General features: G+C 44.3%; 2 protein-coding genes across 8 annotated transcripts in view; both read left to right on the top strand.

The window, feature by feature from the left end:
• Window positions 1–10,957, top strand: part of GGNBP2 (gametogenetin binding protein 2) — a 32,297-nt gene extending 21,340 nt beyond the window's left edge. For all 6 annotated transcript variants that reach the window (XM_057501256.1, XM_036911090.2, XM_036911087.2 and 3 more), the window contains 7 exons: window positions 821–995; window positions 4,750–4,944; window positions 6,810–6,957; window positions 8,155–8,280; window positions 8,363–8,511; window positions 9,008–9,259; window positions 10,310–10,957. In XM_057501256.1, the coding sequence (XP_057357239.1) occupies window positions 821–995; window positions 4,750–4,944; window positions 6,810–6,957; window positions 8,155–8,280; window positions 8,363–8,511; window positions 9,008–9,259; window positions 10,310–10,513 (1,249 nt within the window). In that variant the 3' untranslated portion in view covers window positions 10,514–10,957. The remainder of the gene's footprint in view (window positions 1–820; window positions 996–4,749; window positions 4,945–6,809; window positions 6,958–8,154; window positions 8,281–8,362; window positions 8,512–9,007; window positions 9,260–10,309) is intronic.
• Window positions 10,958–12,959: 2,002 nt separating this feature from the next.
• On the top strand, window positions 12,960–20,984 carry DHRS11 (dehydrogenase/reductase 11). 2 transcript variants are annotated; one of them, XM_036911083.2, is made up of 7 exons: window positions 12,961–13,266; window positions 15,924–16,133; window positions 18,399–18,493; window positions 19,137–19,266; window positions 19,864–19,956; window positions 20,162–20,227; window positions 20,344–20,984. In XM_036911083.2, the coding sequence occupies exons 1-7, from the start codon at window positions 13,135–13,137 to the stop codon at window positions 20,383–20,385; spliced, it is 768 nt and encodes a 255-aa protein (XP_036766978.2). In that variant the 5' UTR covers window positions 12,961–13,134; the 3' UTR covers window positions 20,386–20,984. The 2 variants fall into 2 exon arrangements, with proteins under 2 accessions (XP_036766981.2, XP_036766978.2); XM_036911086.2 differs by lacking the exon at window positions 19,864–19,956 and having other exon boundaries at window positions 12,960–13,266.
• Window positions 20,985–21,019: the final 35 nt, after the last annotated feature.

The raw sequence follows: 21,019 nt of genomic DNA, 5'->3' as shown, positions 1-21,019 counted from the left end.
TTTTCATTTGAAAATGATAGAAGTGATTTTTTTCCCCTCCATCCATGCATTTCCATGTTTAAATTGTGTTCATAATGATAGTTTTTGCACAGGCGGTGAGGTTTTTTGCAAAAGGGGGTTAAGAAATACTTTGTTGAGTGTAATTCATGAACTGTATGTATTATTATTAAATCATATGGGGACCTAAAATTTTATCTACTGGCTTTGTTGTAAAAATAAAGTAAGAAAAAATTGTTCATTACAATACATTGAACCTGTTTCCTTTAGTGTTTTGTGTACCAGCTCTCATTTGAGTGCCTGTGTTTTGCTTGGCATTTAGAATATGAAGTTATTTTATCCCTGAAGTTCTGTGAACAATCCTACTAAAGATTGGGCTAGAGAACCTTTGAGCCTTTGCCTGTGATTGAATCTTTGGCATTGCCTCTCTGTATTCCCCCTCAAATAAAAGAGACAAATCAAATAGGCATGTGCATTACTTGAAAGGTAAAGTGAACTGTCATGCCTGCTCTGAACTGTACACATATGTATGACTTCTCTGTGTCCAGAAAACCATCTCTTTAAGGCCGGTTCCTGAATTACCTTATTTTTAGCAATATTAGGACTCAGTTCTACCTGCTTGTGTATTTCTCTTTGGTTATATACATATGTGCATGGATGTGTATAAACATTGAGTTTCAATGTTTAATTGTCTTGCTGTTAGATTATTAGGTGTGCAGATTGTGTTTAAAAGCTGAACTTGAAGATACGTTATCCATCTTTAACTGTTTCAGTTAAGAGTTCAGGAATTACGTGTGATTTTTTTTTTTCCCCGCCTTTATAGGCGAAGAGAAAGGCATGCTAAGACAATAGACATAGCTCAAGAAGAAGTTCTGACCTGCTTGGGAATTCATCTTTACGAAAGACTGCATCGAATCTGGCAAAAACTACGAGCAGAAGAGCAGACATGGCAGATGCTTTTCTATCTTGGCGTTGATGCTTTACGAAAGAGTTTTGAGGTAAGAACAATGGGCAGCTTCAGTGTCCAAGATTGCTTAGTCAAGTTATTAGGCTGAATCTTAATGTCCACCACAACTCTGACCTTGCTTTAAAGGGGCTGTGATCCACTGATACAGCATCGTGGCTTTTGGGGAAGCTGGGGGAGGAATTCACTGGGGAAGTGCAATTTAGAAGTTTTTGGATTTTTCTTTGTTTTTTGATCCTGTTACTTTGCCAGTCTCAGTTTTTAGACCTCCTCAGAGCAGAAAACTGAAGTTGACAATTATTTAACAAGATGCTGCAATGAATCATAATTAATAAAAAATTAAAAGCAGCCCAAAAACAAGCAACAAAATTAGAAACCTTTAATGCATCCCATTTGCCTGCTGATGTCAAGTGATACGAAGTAAATGCTATCTGAATGCCAGAATGATTTTTTTTTCTTTGCTGTCTTTTTTTTTTTTTTTTTGGTATTATTAATCTACAATTACACAAAGAACATTATGTTTACTAGACTCCCCTCTTCACCAAGTGCCTCCCACATACCCCTTCACAGTCACAATCCATCAGCATAGTAAGATGCTGTAAAATCACTACTTGTCATCTGTGTTGTAGAGCCCGCCCCGTACCCCCCCCACACATTATACATGCTAATTATAATGCCCCTTTTCTTTTTCCGGCCCTTATCCCTCCCTTCCCCCCATCCTCCCCAGTCCCTTTCCCTTTGGTAACTGTTAGTCCATTCTTAGGTTCTGTGATTCTGCTGCTGTTTTGTTCCTTCAGTTTTTCTTTGTTCTTATACTCCACGTATGAGTGAAATCATCTGGTACTTGTCTTTCTCTGCCTGGCATATTTCACTGAGCATGTACCCTCTAGCTCCATCCATGTTGTTGCAAATGGTAGGATTTGTTTTCTTCTTATGGCTGAATAATATTCCATTGTGTATATGTACCAAATCTTCTTTATCCATTCATCTACTGATGGACATTTAGGTTGCTTCCATTTCTTGGCTATTGTAAATAGTGGCGCGATAAACATAGGGGTGTATATGTCTTTTTCAAACTGGGCTGCTGCATTCTTAGGGTAAATTTCTAGAAGTGGAATTCCTGGGTCAAATGGTATTTCTATTTTAAGCATTTGAGGAACCTCCATACTGCTTTCCACAATGGTTGAACTAATTTACATTCCCACCAGCAGTGTAGGAGGGTTCCCCTTTCTCCACAACCTCGCCAACATTTGTTGTTTGTCTTGGATGGTGGCAATCCTTACTGGTGTGAGGTGATATCTCATTGTGGTTTTAATTTGCATTTCTCTGATGACAAGCGATGTGGAGCATCTTTTCATGTGTCTGTTGGCCATTTGAATTTCTTCTTTAGAGAACTGTCTATTCAGTTCCTCTGCCCATTTTTTAATTGGATTATTTGCTTTTTGTTTGTTGAGGTGTGTGAGCTCTTTATATATTTTGGATGTCAACCCGTTATTAGATCTGTCATTTATGAATATATTCTCCCATACTGTAGGATACCTTTTTGTTCTGTTGATGGTTCCTTTGCTGTACAGAAGCTTTTCAGCTTGATATAGTCCCACCTGTTCATTTTTGCTTTCGTTTCCCTTGCCCGGGGAGATATGTTCATGAAGAAGTCACTCATGTTTATGTCTAAGAGATTTTTGCCTATGTTTTTTCCTAAAAGTTTTATGGTTTCATGACTTACATTCAGGTCTTTGATCCATTTCGAATTTACCTTAGTGTATGGGGTTAGACAGTGATCTAGTTTCATTCTCTTACATGTAGCTGTCCAGTTTTGCCAGCACCATCTGTTGAAGAGACTGTCATTTCCCCATTGTATGTCCCTGGCTCCTTTAACGTATATTAATTGACCGTATATGTTTGGGTTAATGTTTGGAGTCTCTTCTGTTCCATTGGTCTGTGGCTCTGTTCTTGTGCAAGTACCAAATTGTCTTAATTACTGTGGCTTTGTAGTAGAGCTTGAAGTTGGGGAGTGAGATCCCCCCCACTTTATTCTTCCTTCTCAGGATTGCTTTGGCTGTTCAGGGTGTAAGAATGATTTTTTTACAAGTACACTAAAGTCTTTTTAAAATGCCAGTATTGGGCTTAGTGCTTATAGTTTGGTAACAATTTTTTTTCAGTTGTACTCTGCAGAATGTTTTTGCGTAGTGAATATTTTGTTACATTCTAGGCCATGGTTGTAATCCTTTAATTTTGTGTCACCAGTCCCTTTTGAGAATGGGGTGAAAACTATATAAATCTTTTTTTCAGAACCCATCTGTGAACTCTAAGCAATGTTCAGGGAAGTCTGAGGAGATACATACTAGTTCTTGCTGAACAAATTTCCTATTCTTTATTGTTTTATATGTTTATGACTTCAGAAACTAGATCATCTAATCAGGTTAAATGGTCTGGAAAGAAAAGAGTGAATGTTTACTTAGCTGTGTTAAAATTATGAAGTTTAAAATTAGAATGTTGTTGGTTTAGGATAGGAGTGTGTATAAATCTACCTTTCCCACAAGGATTAGTTGTATATTCACTTCCTAAGTAGATTTTAAGACTGTCATCATTTAAAGTATTAACACTTAAGATTGTTTGTGGGACTACCTGGCAAAATTACAGTATGAAATATTAGTGTTGGTTGGTACATTTATAATTAACAAATGACAATTTCCATGGAAATGAGTTATGACCAGTATTCATTCTCAGCTTTGTTTTTATTTATTTATTTATTTATTTTTTTTTAATAATTATTTTTTATTGAAGGGTAGTTGACACACAGTATTACATTACATGAGTTTCAAGTGTACAACACAGTGGTAGAACATTTATATACATAATTCTAGGTTCCAGCTATCACCCTACCAGGCTGTTACAATATCTTGACTATATTCCTTATGCTATACATTACATCCCGGTTACTAATTTATTTTACCATTGGAAGTCTGTCCTTTTTTTTTTTTTTTTTTTTTTGTGAGGGCATCTCTCATATTTATTGATCAAATGGTTGTTAACGACAATAAAATTCTGTATAGGGGAGTCAATGCTCAATGCACAATCATTATTCCACCCCAAGCCTAATTTTTGTCAGTCTCCAATCTTCTGAGGCATAACAAACAAGTTTTTACATGGAGAACAAATTCTTACATAATGAATAAGTTACATAGTGAACAGTACAAGGGCAGTCATCACAGAAACTTTCGGTTTTGCTCATGCATTATGAACTATAAACAGTCAGTTCAAATATGAATACTCATTTGGTTTTTATACTTGATTTACATGTGGATACCACATTTCTCTCTTTATTATTATTATTTTTAATAAAATGCTGAAGTGGTAGGTAGATACAAGATAAAGGTAGAAAACATAGTTTAGTGTTGTAAGAGAGCACATGTAGATGATCAGGTGTGTGCCTGTAGACTATGTGTTAATCCAAGCTAGACAAGGGCAATAAAACATCCACGTATGCAGAAGATTTCTCTCAGAACGGGGGGGTGAGGTTCTAAGCCTCACCTCTGTTGATCCCCAATTTCTCACCTGATGGCCCCCCTGCGACTGTGCCTGTCTTAGGTTGTTCCTCCCTTGAGGAATCTTACCCGTCTCTGGCTAACCAGTCATCTTCCGGGGCCATACAGGGAAATGTGAAGTTGGTAAGTGAGAGAGAAGCCTTATTGTTTGAAAAAGTTAGCTTTTTACTTCTTTGCATATTTATGCCCTGTGGCTTCTATGCCCAGCATTTGTCTTGATCAGCTTTGTTTTTATAATAGATGACTGTGGAAAAAGTACAGGGTATCAGCCGATTGGAACAACTTTGTGAAGAATTTTCTGAGGAGGAACGAGTAAGAGAACTCAAGCAAGAAAAGAAACGCCAAAAACGGAAGAACAGACGAAAAAATAAATGTGTTTGTGATATTCCTACTCCCTTACAAACAGCAGATGAAAAGGAAGTAAGCCAAGAGAAGGTAATAGTATTATTCTTTAATGTTGACTTATAGCATATATTATTGGCTTTTGCTAGATTTTGGCATTTTTACGATGCTTTTCCAGAAAGTGAGCTCCTGCAGCTTGTGTATTAGATTTTTTCCTACTATAATCTGTGTAGGTCAAAAATTTTAATGCCAGATATTTGTTTTTATAAAGACAATGTTGGATAGTTATCTTTTGACTTGACTTAGTATGTTGTTAGAGCAAAGTCCAAATGTGGAAAGTTAACCGTATGCATGACCTAGAGCAGTTCTCATCATTTTGGTCTCAGGACCTTTTGCATTCTTAAAAATTGAAGTGCCCAGTGAGCTTTTGTTTATGTGGATTATACTTATCAACATTTGCTGTATTAGAGACTGAAATGGAGAAATTTTAAATTATTTTTTCTTTTAAAAATAATGAGCACATTGTATGTTAACATGAATAACATTTTTTTTTAAATGATCTTTAAAGGTGAAAAGGGTGGCATTATTTTATATTTTTGCAAATCTGTAATGTCTGGTTTACAGGGAATCAGATGGATTCTCATATTTGCTTCTATATTCAGTCTGTTTGCATATGTTGCTTGGTTAAAGCATATGAAGAAAGGCTGGCCTCACATAGATAATAGAGTAGGAAAAGGGAGTAGTATTTAATCTAAACCTTTTCAGATAATTGTGGATATTCTTTGGCATTACAACTAGACAAGTGGTTTCTTAAAGATTAGTTGCAATGTGAACCTGACACGTTACCAATGACCCTTTCATCCTCTTAAATTAAAATCCATTGGTCTGAAATGCTCTTTGAATAGATCTTTTTACTCATTCATGATTTTGAAGCATCATGCTTTGGTCATTTGAAAGATAATGGTTCACTGAGTTAGGCAGACATTTCTTGTTGTAATATCAGATAATCACATTGAAACCACTATTGATCTCATCAGAAAGGTCTTTAAGTATTGGGAAGCTTCAAGCTCATTGTGTTTGTGTATTCAAGTTTTCAAAATTTTGATTATAGTTTGAAATTGTGAATTTATCATTGACATCACATACTGTCCATTGTCTTCCTTGAAGTGGTAGGCTGACATGATTCATTTTTGAGAAAGTGTCTGTTAAATATCCAAGCCTGAATAACTGTAGTTTATCTCTCATTCTTTCTTTCAAGTGAAATAGTTTATCTCTCATTCTTTCTTTCAAGTGAAGTTGATGTACCAGGAAAAAAAAGCAGCTAGTTCAGCTTGCAACTCAGACGGTTGCACAAGTATTCTTCCTTGAGACAACCGTTGTACTTTGGTATGCAGGCAGAAGTGCTTTAAGCACACTTCCCATTTATTACATAGACTGTTAAAAAAGACTTAAACTCAAATTGATACTTAATAAAGTTAACATTTTTACTACTTCATCAAAGATGTTCATAAGTGAAATTATCTGTTTATCTATTTCCTCTGAGTGCTTGGCAAGTGAAGACTGTAGTGACTGTTAAGTAGCTTTGGTTGCCACTGCCTTGATTTACGCTAAGCCACCAGCATCTTTTCTTACCATTGCTTTTGTATCAGCAGGGAATGTGTCAGTACATTGAAAAAGGCAAATTACATCTTAATATGATTATGAAAATAATTTTGATCTGGGGAACCCCTGGGGTCAGCAGTCCACACTTTGAGATTTTCCTGACTCACCTGATGCCATTAACTCTTAACTTGCTTTTAGTTGGTTCATAGTCTTGAAGTAATTTAGTGATTTCATGAGAATAGTTTTTCTAATTGTTAACCTCAGTAACTCCTATCTAATTGTTAATATTAAGGAAATTAAAATGTAGCCATTATGCAAGTAAAGCTTTTACTATCTCTTAATATTGATCCTTAAAGGAAACAGACTTCATAGAAAACAGCTGCAAAGCCTGTGGTGGTACGGAAGATGGCAGTAGTTGTGTAGAAGTAATTGTTACCAACGAGACTACATCATGTACCTGTCCTGGCAGTGGCAATCTTTTGGGGTCTCCTAAAATAAAGAAAGGTAAGTGAATACATTTATATTTGACTCTTGTTTATTCTTTCTTTTAAATGTAAGAGCTTTTAGAGGACCTATAACCTATAATTTAGGAATTGCTTTATAGCCCCAAGAATATCATATAATTTAGACTTAAAATTTAGTTCATATAATTTAGAACTTAATAGTTCCTTTTTTTTTTCGTTGTGTAATTTAAGTTCATAGAACTTAATAGTTCCTTTTTTTTTTTCCTTTGTATAATTCATTTCTGGTTTTATACCATTGTGCTCTGAGAAGCTGCTTGATAAAATTTCAATCTTTCTGAATTTATTGAGGCTCTTCTTGAGGTCTAGTATGTGAACTATTCAGGAGAGTGTTCCATGTACACTTGAGAAAAATGTATATCCTGCTGCTTTTGGATGGAGTGTTCTGTAGATACCTGTTAAGTCCATTTGATTTAGTTGTATTGTTCAGTGCCTCTGTTTCCTTATTTATTTTCTGTCTGGTTGATCTGTCTATTGATGTGAGTAGTATGTGAAAATCTCCTAAAATGTGAACATGTTACAGTCTATTTCCTTCTTTAATTCTGTTAGTATTTGTTTTGTATATTTAGGTGCTCCTATGTTGAATAGTTCCTTTTTTTTTTTTTTTTTTTTCAGAAGCCAGGCAGGCTTTATAATCCTGTTTAATAAAAGATGGAGAAATCAAGGCAGGGACTTACACAATATTCATAGGTCTTCAGGGAACAACCAAGAGCTCCAACTTTGGTCTTTTGACTCCCTATTCAGTGATCTTTTTTTTGAGAGGTCATCTCTTATATTCATTGATCATATGGTTGTTAACAACAATAAAATTCTGTATAGGGGACTCAATGCACAATCATTAATCAACCCCAAGCCTAATTCTCAACAGTCTTCAATCTTCTGAAGCATAATGAACAAGTTCTTACATGGTGAACAAATTCTTACATAGTGAATAAGTTCTTACATGGTGAACAGTGCAAGGGCAGTCATCACAGAAACTTTCGGTTTTGATCACGCATCATGAACTTGAATAGTTCCTTTTTTTAATAGTGTTTGATATGTTATTTGACAAAAACAAAACTGTAAATCCCTAATCATATTTTTCATTGTTTCTGATTCTTTTTTTGTGGTCCCCAGTTGGTTCACTCTTTGTCTTCATGTATATTTATTGGTATGTTAATTGTGACATATTTATTCTCAGGCTTATCTCCACATTGTAATGGCAGTGACTGTGGATATTCATCTAGCATGGAAGGGAGTGAAACAGGTTCTCGGGAAGGTTCAGATGTTGCCTGCACTGAAGGCATTTGTAATCATGACGAACATGGTAGGTTCAGATTCAGCTTCCCAGTCATTTCTACTTAATGGCTAATTTGAGCACATAAACAGGAGATTATTGATTTCTGCAGGTGATGACTCCTGTGTTCATCACTGTGAGGACAAAGAAGATGACGGTGATAGTTGTGTTGAATGTTGGGCAAATGCTGAAGAGAATACCACCAAAGGAAAAAATAAAAAGAAGAAAAAGAAAAGCAAGATGTTGAAATGTGATGAACATGTAAGTGTCATAACTTGCGGTTCTTAACCTCTGCTGTTGAGGGGAGAACAGCCTGTGTGCCTTGGAGTGGGAGGTGTGCAGCTTGCAGCTAGCATGGGTACCTTACATGGTTCCATTGGTTGCTCATCTAGCGATTCTTGTACGTGTGTGTCTGATATGGTTGTCCCACAGTCCATGTGAGTCATAAATCCAATTCATTCTTTTCTGAATACTTTTAAATGTATTTTCTGTGTAGTCTTGAGCAGTTTGCTTGATCTTAATTTTCTCATCTATAAGATCTCAGATAATAGTCCCTATCAGATTAGGTTCTGTGGAGATGAAATGAGATTTTATTGATGGGTTAGTGTAGTGTCTTGTGTGTAGTAAATGCCAGCTGCTGCTGTTACTCAGTATTTCCTCTAAAAACTTAGCAAACTGTCAGGGCTTTTTTTTTTTTTTAAGTAATTGTTACTATTTCCTGCCTTTTTTACCTGGGAATCCTTTGCTGTGGTTTTAGATCCAAAAACTTGGAAGCTGTATTACAGATCTAGGCAATCGAGAGACCTCAGGAAATACCGTGCACACAGTGTTTCACCGGGACAAGACCAAAGATGCACATCCTGAAAGCTGTTACAGCAGCTCTGAAAAGGGTGGGCAGCCACTACCTTGGTTTGAGCATAGGAAAAACATACAACAGTTTGCAGAACCTACAGAAATGTCGTTTGGTCCTGATTCTGGAAAAGGTGCCAAGAGCTTAGTTGAACTCCTTGTAAGTAAGCCATGACATCTTATTATGGATTACTGATTACTCAGTGGGTAGATGTGGGAGAGAACAAGTATTTGAGAGTTTAAAGTTGGGAGGGGAGGGAGGCTTTTAAGAAATTAAGGGCATTACTGCATTATTTTTTGGTAACTTCATTTATCCTCTTCCACTCTTGGTTTATGCAACTGCTTCTTGGAGCACATTTCCTAGCCCTTCTTTGCCTCAAAGGTAGAAGAGACTAGTTGGGAAAGGGGTATACAGTTAGTTTTATATCCAGGGCTCTGTCTCCTTGAAGAGGGTAATTGTAAACAAACTGCCTTTCTGGGTGGCAATTTATGGTAGCCACCCATACAGACCAGGAAAGAATATAGAATCTGACCTAGGGCCCACTTTCTAGGTTACTTCTTTAGGAGCATGTAGGATAAATTGGAAAATCTTTTATAACTGACTCCAGTTCTCCATATTTCAGGTGAATTATACCTGATTCCAACCAACCCAGTGCATAGTTTATGTGGGGCTTGGAGGAGGGGGAAAGGGAAGAGAAGGGGGTGTCTTTTCTATAGTAATTTGGATCCTAATGGAACCAAATCCTTGAGAATACTAGTTTTTCTTTTTTATATGGTTGTAAAGTTTGATGGTGATACTTCGTAAGTTTAGAAAAGGTTGTATTTTACTTAGTTGGTAGAGATAAAAGTTACAACACAAGACCAGCTACTGTTAAGTCTGGTTATTTAAAATTAACTAGTTGTAACCATCTCTAATTAGCCATTTTTTTTAAGGCAAAGGTATGTTGGTAGTCTGCTGGGCACACAGGCTTCTAGGACAAATTATAGATGCAGAATTTCAAACCAAGTTGAGTTGGGTTTTATTATCTCTTATACTTTCTAAGACAGAATGACTTTTTGCTTATTCTCTAAACATTCCAATTAAAGGCTTTATGTGACTGATTTGAAACTAAAAAGCTAAACTTGCTTTCATTTTTAGGTGTGCTCCATCAGTGTAGCATTTTGCATTCTTAATTTAAGTCACAGTATTAACTATTGCTTTAATTTGCAGGATGAGTCTGAATGTACTTCAGATGAGGAAATCTTTATCTCACAAGATGAAATACAGTCATTTATGGCTAATAACCAGTCTTTCTACAGCAATAGAGAACAATACCGACAGCATCTGAAGGAGAAATTTAATAAATACTGCCGCTTAAATGATCACAAGAGGCCCATTTGTAGTGGCTGGTTGACAACGGCTGGAGTAAATTAAATAAAGTAGCCCTGTCTTTCAATGAAACACTCGAGATGACTACTGCGCCTTCTCTTTCAAAAAAAAAAACCCTCTTAATTTAGTGACGGATGGCAAAATTTTATCTTAAATCAATGTGATTCTTTCTTGTTTTGGGAGACGGTGGAGGTAATCTCATTAGTTTGTTCTTTCTTCAGGCTTGTGTCTTTAGTTGTGTGGCTGCATAGGCCTGCCATATGATTTAAGCCATCTCTTTTCATTAAATGTTTCTCTTCCTGTGAGACTTACTAAAGCAACTTAGTGGCAAAAAGTAATGTTGTACTTATACTTCTGTACAGAAATGACAGTGAGCTGAATATATGGTTTTACAAAGTAGACATCCACTTGCAAAATGTTTGGATGTAATGTTAAAGCGCAATGTGCAAAATTTAAAATAAAGAATATTTATTAATACGCATAGTAAAATTTGGTGTACATGTTTCTACTAATGTGTGGCAGTATTTTGTATTTGCCACTTGTGGACTTGGTACTTGCCAGTGTTGATGTTAGAGAGGATGAAGAGCAAATGAGAGGAGATATAGAATGTTGAAGACAAAATTCATCCCGTGATCAGAGTTGACAACTGAGAAAAGCAGTTTCCAGTTATTGGTTTTGAAAGAATAAATTTGCGATACCTTTAAATATTGGCTAGCATGTTGCTTTCTCATGAGACTTTTGTGATTATTAAAACCTCCCTGATATGTAACACAAAGCACCTTAAATTCAGAGGTTCATATTGAACTAGAGTAAAAACAAAACTTGGCAGAATTTCAACCAAGGGTTGCCTGATAAGTAATTATAACCTAGCGTGTAACGGATCAGGAGGCTGCTCTGAGAGCTAACCACATTGTGGTCTGTATAATAAGTGCCTGTTGCCTATCTGGTTTCCAACCATAAAGTCACTATGGCATTACAGTTTACTGCTTTCACAAGCTGTCTGAGTATTGAAGGAGGAGAGATTCCCCCAGGAGAAGCATTTGGCTGTCTCTTAAAAGGTTGAGTCAATAGTTCAATAAACACAATGTGCTTAGAGCTTTGTGTCTGCATGTTGGTAATACTTGGTGGCCAGCAGACAAGTAATGGGACAGCTAATGCCTCTGTGCAGTGGGGATGGAGTGAATTTTATGGGCTTTCTACCACATAACAGCAGCAGCTTAGATTTAGTTTTTGTATTTGATGGCATTTCTCTGATACACCCTCTTGAGTTGTCTTGTATAGGGATGGGGGCAGAGGTAAAATGACATGCTTCCTGTCTGACTCTTGTCTGCTTTCACCCTGGAATCCATAAAAATTACTAAGGGCGCCCAACAGCCCTTGGCTCTGAGCCCAGTTACCTCTCCACCACCTGTTGCAGTTTTCTCTTGTGATCCCTAAAAGCAGTGCTGGTTTTGTTTTAATCTTTACTCTCGGGGCCAAACACACGTGCTTGTTGAAAGGATAAACTGGTCACATTCAGTGTCAGTTCTGTTGTTTGCTGTGGAGGGATTCCAGTAGTTAGGCAGAGGTGTTTTTCCTTTGGAAGGATGGTTATATTAAGAATGCAGAAGTGAGACAGTTTCCAGCGCTGTGAGAGAATGTCCTGAGTGGTCAGATAGCAAAGTTAGCTCTACTCTGAATAAAACCTGCAACTCAAAAGAAGACAAAAGGGAGAATGGAGTGAGGGCAGTTAAGGAGCACATCTCCTGGCCTAAGACTGGACTGCTTGAGGTCCAAACCATTCTGCCTCGTTCTCAGTGTAGTCATCTATAAAATGAAGACATTAATAGGTACAAAAGATAGTTAAAGTATATTTTAAGTTCTTACAAGTACCTACCTCACAGTAAGTGCTTGATAAATGTTTGATACTGCATTAATCTTTTGTATATGTACATCGTGAGACATTTGCTCCAGTGGGAGCGTAAGGCTTAGGACAAATGGAGACAGGCCTTTAGGGAAACAATCCCTCAAAAGGGGGGTACTTGGGGGTGTTTTCCATTTTAAATCGTCAGTCTTCCTTAATAAGGCCGAGGGATCAAGTAGGGTTGAGTGTGCCTCCCAAGTTACCTATTACGACGTTGATGACTGAGACAGTCTTTTCTGGATTGAATCCTTCCCGTCAGTCGCCAGCTGACGGAGGAGGGCTTAGTCACCTTAAGTGCCCTTATTTCTCTTCCTGGCCTTACGGGTCAGGAACAAGGGAGGGAGAAGAGGCCAGAGTACGTGTGCCCTCGGGCCTGGCGCAGGCCCCCTCTAAACCTCGGTTTCCATGCCGCGAAGGGAAAAGCCCCCCGGGAGGCGAGACCACGAGCTCCCAGGACCCTCCCGCACCCGTTTCGCCGGCAGCAGTTCCCTCCCCGGCGGAGGCGGGGCGGGCTCGCCGGGCGCGGGGCGGGGCCGGAAGGCGAGGGGCGGGGCCGGAAGGCGCGGGGCGGGGCTCGGCTGGATTTGGCCGGTAGCCACGGAGAGGAGGGTGGAGCCCCAGCCGGAGCCTCGCCAGAATGAAAGAGGTTGCCAGCTCGGCTCGGACGCGGGCGGGGCGGCGGTGAGCAGAGCGACCCAGCCCGTGCGACCCGGGGAGGAGCTCCGCGAGCCGGCGAGCAGCTCGGGCCCCGGCCCGGGCAGGCATGGAGCGGTGGCGTGACCGGCTGGCATTGGTGACGGGAGCCTCGGGGGGCATCGGCGCGGCCGTGGCCCGAGCCTTGGTCCAGCAGGGACTGAAGGTGGTGGGTTGCGCCCGCACCGTGGGCAACATCGAGGTGAGGCCCAGTCGCGGATCGGGTCGCTTTGCGAGGCGTCGTTTCCGCCCGGGGAGGCGGGCGGGGGAGGGGCAGTGACCCAGCTCCCTTGCTCGCCGCGGCAGGGCTCAGGGCCAGGAGGATGGATGCCTAGTAGGGGGAAGCCTGTGGATCCCTTAGGGCAGGTTTCTGCTTTTCTCATGAAGTCCCATCTCTTTAGGAGCCTTTTCTGCTGACAGCCCCTACTCCAGGGTACCAAATCTCTTGACTCCCTGGCATCTTTCTCCCTCTCCACCTGCCTGCCCAGGCAGGCTGAGAAAAGAGAAAGCCGGAGATCGGGGGCTAGCTAGGCAGCCGGGGAGAAGGAAAGAAAGCTTTCTCGCCTCAGTGGCTAACTAATCCCGTGGATTACTTCCTCTGGTCCCCTTATCTAGCTCACAAAGCTAAGCAAAGTGGCTGGCCAGCCAGATGAGCGGGAACTCGAGGTTTGGGTCGGGATCATTTTTCACCAGGGCTGAGGCTGGGGTTGCGATGGGAGTGGAGCTTTTCTGAAGAGGCTCAGCCCCCTTCCCCCACACCAAATCTGAGGGTTAACCCCTACCCAGTGGGCATAGGAGATGAATGGGATATTCATAGGTAGACCTCTCTCCAATTTCGCTGCCCTAGGTGGGACTGAATAGGTGAAACAGGGCATTGCACATGTGAGCACCTGAGGGGACAAAGCAATGTGGAACTGAAACTCCTGGTTCTTCTCCTAAGGTGGGCTTGGGATCCCCAGAGTTGTGAGCAGCAAGAGCTCAGATCAGAGAAAAGTGGTATGAAGCAGGGAGGAAAAAGATGAGAAATTTTCCATTATAGGTCATCTTTGTGCCCCAGGCAAAAACTGTCAGGTTTTGGGGTCAGTGCTTAGCTGCTATCTCAACCATTGCTCAAAGTCCCCAGGCAGGGAGAGGGTAAGGAGGTCTTGGGTGGGGGTAGAGGGCAAAGGTGGCTGGGAAGGAGCTGCTGTCCCCTCCATTGCCACTACCCAGGGTGCACTTTATAGCTGCCTACATAGTCCCAAGGTCACCTGGCAATACCTTTGCCCCACTCTCTGCCCCTCCCTTTCTCCTATTCTGAGGTGCTCAGGGCCTAGCCCTGGCCGCGGAGCCTAAAGGATCAGGCCAGGGATTTGACCACTGGATTACTAGTTCTAAAGCCACACCTGCCTTTTCTTCTTGCTCCACCACCCCAAACTAGCCAGGAAAGAGGTGGGGGGCTCCTGAGTTCCAAGAAGATCACCAGGCTGATTCCTCAGCCCCAGATGATTCCTTTAATGAGGGAAGAATGCCTCTCCTGTGAGGGGACTGACATGGTTTCGGGTCATTTGTGAGGACAGATGAATACAGGTGGAGCAATGAGAAGGCAGTGACAGGGAGAAATATGTTCTTAGTCCTTCCATTCTGGGTTTTCGTGTGGGGGGTTGAGTCTAGTGGTAGAAGGGAGAAGATGCCATGCCAAGGGAGGGGAGAGTTCCAGGCTTCCTTGCCCACAGTCTGTTTTTACTGATTGGTAGGAAAACAGATTTTGAGTTTTGGGCTCCTCCAGAGAGAAACCCTAGTTCCTGAGGCAGTCCTGAATGGGTGAAATTGGGTGCAGGGGAGTTTTAAGTCCCTTTTGAACTCTCAGAAAGTTAAAGCAGAAAATAATTTCCTTCACTTAATCCTGCCCTTTATTTCCAGCTTGGTCTGGGGGAGGAAGTGTTTCCAGGCCAGGGCAGCTGGCCTTCCTCTAGGGCACCCTGCACGCCCCAGCCCTCTCCCTCCCGCACATGTACATAGTCACCTTCACGAGGCTCAGGGGCCCAGTCGCTGCCCTCCAGGGCTTCACAGTGTGTTGTCTTCCTGCTTCTGAATATCAGCTTCCCAACTCTCAGAGGCTCTGCTTTCTCGGGTCTCTCTTCTCTCAGGGCCCCTCAGTGTGTTGAGAGCCCTAGCGATGCCCCAGGGGTGCTCGATGTCACCTGCCACCTGACTTGCCTCAGTCTCTAGGCAAACTTTGGGTGAGTGGTAGTACAAAGAGGGCTAGAGACAAAGAATCTATATTGACCTCTGACCCTTCCTATAGGTAGGGCAAGGGGAGATCGGCAGTTGGGCTCAATGGAAAAGTATGTGTGAGAGCTCTGAGCCGACTGGCTACAGTCTGTGGAAGGGGGGTGATAGTTTAGATATAAGCCATTGGGAGGGATTGGAGGCAATAGGAGAGAAGAGACCCAAGGCCCTGGCATAAGCAGTTCAGTTACTCTTGGCAGCGGTGGAAGAAACACAGGGTAGGGTGAGAGGTGTGTCTTAGCTGAGAGCAGAGGTGGTGCTGTTGATGGGGAGGCAGACAAGGAATATCACTCCATCGCCAGCATCCTTGACCCCCTTCTCTGGCCCCCTCAGAGCCCCACCCCTCTTCCCTTCTAAGAACTGGATGCCCAGGTTTGTCCGGGTGGCTTCTCCATTGGTGATTGCAGTGTTCACCTCCCTTTGGACTCTGACCAAACAGGACAAGTTTTGGGGATGGGGAGCCGAAAGGTGGCCCCCCAAGGAGAGAGCCCTGAGTGGTGAAGTGAAGGGAGGTTGTCTGGGGGCGGTGGGGGGGTGTGTGGGGGAGTGAGCAGCTCACCCCAGTTAGACCCCTGTTGGGTTTCATAGGAGCTGGCTGCCGAATGTAGGAGTGCAGGCTACCCCGGGACTTTGATCCCCTACAGATGTGACCTGTCAAGTGAGGAGGACATCCTGTCCATGTTCTCGGCTGTCCGCTCTCAGCACAGCGGTGTGGACATCTGCATCAACAATGCTGGCTTGGCCCGGCCTGACACACTGCTCTCTGGCAGCACCAGCGGTTGGAGGGACATGTTCAACGTAAGGGCTGCAGGCTGAGCCAGGGATTGGAGGAGAGCGGGGAGCCAGGGTTGGCGAACCAGAGGGATACTCAGGATGGGACATCTAGCGAGAGGGTGCTTTGGGCCCCTCCCTGGGGCACCTTGACTCTCCCCTTGCTTCTTTCCCTCCCAGAGGGACAGTGAGTGGGGGAATGGATGTATTTTTTCCATATTTCTTTCCTTTGAGCCCCTGAGGGCAGTTCTTAAAATCTGAGCTGGTTTCTCACTGATGGGAAAAAAAATTGGTGGAGAGAACTGCTGTTTAGCAAATGTTCACAGGTGCCAGCACTGTGCCAAGTTCTTGGGAACATGGTCTAATGGGAGGAGAAGGAACCAGGAGATGGGAAATGGTGTCCTCACCCAGGCCTGCCATTAACAATGTGCTTTGGGTAGGTAGTTACCCTCTTTGAGCCTCAGTCTCATCACATTTCAATGGGATGAACACACCTGTACTGTCAGTATCTGGGGTTACAAACTCCAGTGTTCCCTGGGGCCAGGTCAGGGCATAAAGAGGTGGGTCAGGTGGGGCCTGCAGTAAGTGGGGGAGCATGTGGCCATGTCCGGAGGAGGCTGCTGCAGTCCAGCATCACTGCTACAGGGCAGTGTGGGCCCCAGTGTGGCACCACCAGTGGTGTCTTTGAGAGGAGGGGAGAGCCTGGATTTTTATGTGACATCCCACCCCTCCCATTCACCAAAACCTTGGCTCTACGAGGACAAGGATTTTTGCCCTCAGCTCTCCTATTACAGCCTCAGCCTGTAAACATGCAATAGATATTTTTTGAATGAATGAAACCTTCCAAAACTTGTTGAAAATGAATTTAAAACCATGTATGAACCAAAAATCACCTTCAGTGACATGGGTTTTCAACTCCGAGTCTGTCTTATAGGACAATCCTGGGGTATGAAAGTATTCTAAGAAATTGAAAGCAGTGTGTAAATGCTATGTGTCTTTTCCCCACAATGGATTTAGCACCTAATGGGTGCTTGGGCCTGGAAACGAACAGCGCACATTGAAACAATGAGCAGTGCAACTGCCCCTGCCCTCAGAGAGTCTTCTGGGAGGTCTGAGCTGTGCTCTTCACCTGCAGTAAATGGGTCTCTAAACCTGGACCTCAGCTTGCCCATCTGTAAAATGAGGGGCTTGCACTCAATCCCCGTGGCTCCTGTCAGCTTGAACACCATGCAGGCTCTCCACTCCCATGCTGGACATGACAGACCTGAGAGACTCTCCCGGCCCCCCGGCATCTGGTGCTCCCCCTGTATCTGTGCGTAGGAGCTGAGTTCTCTGCCCACAAACCCTCATTGCTAAGAGGACCAGAAACACAGCTGAAAGCCTCCTGTGTCCTCCTGTGAATGCTGAGGCAGGCTTCCAGTGGTGTTCTGTCCTGGGGCCTGGCTCTGATGCCTGATAGAGGGAAACATCTAGTCTCCTGGCTGGCCCCCCTTTTCTGAGAGGAGAGAGGAGGACCTGCTGAAAGTTTTATCTCTGTTTGTCCTCATGGCTGAGGCTAAGGGGTGGGGTAGGGCAGGAGCTTTAGAGCAGAGGCACCCCGTTAGGCCTCTGTTCCCTGAGGGTGGGGGTTTGGGGTCACCTCTGACAGCATGTAGGAGTGGGCAGGGGCCAAAGAAGGCTGGAAGTCCCCATGTGCTCGGGATAATCCCCTGCTATGCTGTGACAAGTTGCCCACCCTCAAGAGTCTCTGTGCCCGGCCTTGCAGGGGGAACAGAGGTTAAAGGAAGATAGGGAGGGGATGGGAAAGGAGCCGAGTAAGGTGGGGAGAGGCTAGGGTCTGTGCTTGAGGAGAGAGAGTTGTAAGTCCATTTTTGGAAGGATTTTAGGCTGTTAGGAGAGAGCAGAGCCAGGGACACTGTCCCAGAGAAAAGTGTAGGATGTTGGGGGAAGAAAAGGAGACGGTTCCCTAAGGTTCTACCTTTTGTGCAGGAGATAGCCAAGGCAGGAGGGTTCCTGGGTCACGGGTGGGTTTGGGAGGAGGGGGTTTCCATTCCTGTTTTCAGGAACTTGGAGGATCTTCCAGGTAGAGAAGCTACCTCTGTTGTTAGTTGGGGCTGGTGGCTCTAGGGGGAGGAGCACTTTAAGGCAAAGTGCCCTGGAACTGTCATTAGTCTCCGGTGGGACCTGGACACTATTTGGAAATGCCACCACCCTGCCTGGGAGGGTGTGCAGTGGCCCCATCACCGGCTCAGGCCCAAGCGAGAGACACCCGCCCCCCCACTTGGCCTGCAGGTGAACGTGCTGGCCCTCAGCATCTGCACACGGGAAGCCTACCAGTCCATGAAGGAGCGGAAGGTGGACGATGGGCACATCATTAACATCAACAGGTGAGGCAGGTGTCCACTCACCTGCCAGGCTGGGTGATCTGCTCAGCTCACTTGAGCTCTTTGGACCTCAGTGTCCTTGGTGGTAAAGTAGGGGTTTATTACCCAGTTAACAAGCAATGGCTCAATTATGGTAAGGGAAAGAAGGGTGTATGTATGTAAAGCATAGCCCCTAGTTGGCTGGAATGGGTAGCTCGGCCCCTTCTCTTTACAGCTGAAGCTTGGGGGCCCTCCTGGGACTGAGGTTTCCATTCCTCAGGCACTTGAATGAACCCCACCTCATAGTACAAAGAAAGGCTGCACAACGTTGGGAAGCCCCCAGTCTGAGTGGGGAGACATGGCCTCTGCCCTTAGAGGTCTCCCAATAGAACCATATCAGTGAAGACAGATGAAACAGATTTCTGACAACCTGTGTGACCAGGAGAGTGGATTGTGTTCAGCATAGGGAGGTCTTCCAGGAAGGAAGGGTAGGGCTTGCAGGAGCTGCCTGAAGAACAAGCTGTATTAGTGGGCCATGAGGATGGCCTCTAGAGTCCCCTAAAGAAGGCTATCCTATGGTATCCCTGGGGTGGGGTTCACAGAAGGGGGCACTGCTGCTCCCTCAGGAGGGTCTTCACTCTCTTTCCCCTTCCCTCCCTCCATCCAGCATGTCTGGTCACCGAGTGTCACCCCAGTCCGTGACCCATTTCTATAGTGCTACCAAGTATGCCGTCACTGCGCTGACAGAGGGACTGAGGCAAGAGCTCCGGGAGGCCCAGAGCCACATCCGCGCCACGGTGAGCCTGTGGCCTGGCCCTGGTGGGGACCAGGAGGCCCAGGCCTTCCTTACACCATGCACACTGCCCAGGGGTCCCACGTCCGCAGTGTGCCATTTATTCCTCCTGGGCGCGCACTGAGTACAGAACTTCTGGGCCCTGCCGCTGTTTGTATGGCCATACTCAACGTTTGAGCTTCCTCAGTTCACGGACTTTGAGGTGGGAGGGGGTTTATGAGGGAAAGCAGGGGCATGTGGGAAACTGGCTAGAAACAGGACTCAGGGCTCTCCTTTGAAGGCTGTGTGACCTTGAGCAGCTCACTCAACCTCTCCAAGTCTCAGTGCTCTGTGTACAGTGGAGATGATGATACCTACCTGGTTATGAAGTTTTAAGGAACACCATTTGGTAAAACATTCCCTGTAGGTGGCAGGTGTCACTGATAATCACCAGTGGCAGCTTTGGAGGGAGGAGGTGGCTGCTAGACATAGGGCAGCCATCACTGTGAAGCTGGGGCCCTGTGGCCTCCATCCTTTTCTCCAACTTCGCCAACACCTGGCCTCTGATTGGGGCCCAGGTGGGGTGCAGCTCAGCCCCTGAGCAGGCCCTCTCTTGGCCCAGTGCATCTCTCCAGGAGTGGTAGAAACACAATTTGCCTTCAAGCTCCATGACAAGGACCCTGAGAAGGCAGCTGCCATCTATGAACACATGAAGGTGGGGCCTCCCTCTGGGCTGGTGAGCCGCACAGTCCCTAAGTGAAGGCAGAGGGAACCCTGGCCTTTGGATCCCCCCTTTTAGCCTCATGGTCACCCCTCCTGGAGGGCTGGGTGGCTTTGTGGATGCTGCAGAGGACCCAGAAGTGGGAGGGAACTTGGGTCCATTCTGTCCTCACCTCACCCTTTCCGCCTGCTGTCCTCAGTGTCTCAAGCCTGAGGATGTGGCTGAAGCCGTCATCTATGTCCTCAGCACCCCTCCACATGTTCACGTGAGTCTGGCCTTGACTGTCTACACCTGGAGGTGCCTTACCATGCTCCGAGGTTGGGAAGGCCTCACTGGTTGGGGAGAGCATGTTGGCAACCTCACATCTTATTCTTTCTGCAGATCGGAGACATCCAGATGAGGCCCACGGAGCAGATGACCTAGTTTCCTGTGGGGAGTTCCTCCTTCCCTCCCCACCGCTCACTGCTTGGCTCCTGCCTCTGGATTTTAGGTGTTGGACACCTGGATTCTATTTTGTCTCCCTATCTCTGTGGGCTAGAAAATCTGTTTTGAGTTTTCGTGCCTTGTCAAATTGTTTGCACCACAAATGTGAAGAGTGGGGAGAGGAGGTGGTATACCTGATCGTTACCTGTTAACTCATCCTCATTTCCCTGTTAGGGCTCCCTGGGCCTTTATTTGCTTTCCTCAGGTGCTTCTCTTTGACCTGGGGAAGGAACTGTGACCCAAAGGGGTCTTCCCCCATCTTCTTGCACCCCACCCCCTTGTCCCCCATGAATGGGGTAGCAGAGAGAAGCCCTCCCATTTTATCTGAATGATGTCCAGCGCTCCAGGCTTCCTGCTCTCCCTGCCCCATTGCCCCCAACTCCCCTTCTCTTCCCTTGTCCCAGTTCTCCAGCCCAGTCTTGACTCTTGGCCCATGGTGGGGTCATCACTCCACTCTGACTAGAGCAGCAGAACACCAGGCAGGGCCTGCCTCCCAAATGCATTTCACTGTGATAATAAGAGAAATCGCAACAACTTAACCTTGGCTTCAGGAGTGTCTTTAAATATTCTTCCT

The sequence above is a fragment of the Manis pentadactyla genome, chromosome 4 (genome assembly GCF_030020395.1).
Source record: "Manis pentadactyla isolate mManPen7 chromosome 4, mManPen7.hap1, whole genome shotgun sequence".
NCBI lineage: Eukaryota > Metazoa > Chordata > Mammalia > Pholidota > Manidae > Manis > Manis pentadactyla.
Note: the sequence above shows the minus strand (reverse complement) of the source record. Positions and strands in the feature narration are given on the sequence as shown.

What these genes read in the sequence shown, in the direction of transcription:
- DHRS11 (XM_036911083.2), top strand. Translation starts at nt 13,135, where the DNA reads ATGGAGCGGTGGCGTGACCGGCTGGCATTGGTGACGGGAGCCTCGGGG. An exon ending in GCACCGTGGGCAACATCGAG is followed by an intron (nt 13,267 to 15,923) that starts GTGAGGCCCAGT and finishes TGGGTTTCATAG; the next exon opens with GAGCTGGCTGCCGAATGTAG. An exon ending in GTTGGAGGGACATGTTCAAC is followed by an intron (nt 16,134 to 18,398) that starts GTAAGGGCTGCA and finishes CTTGGCCTGCAG; the next exon opens with GTGAACGTGCTGGCCCTCAG.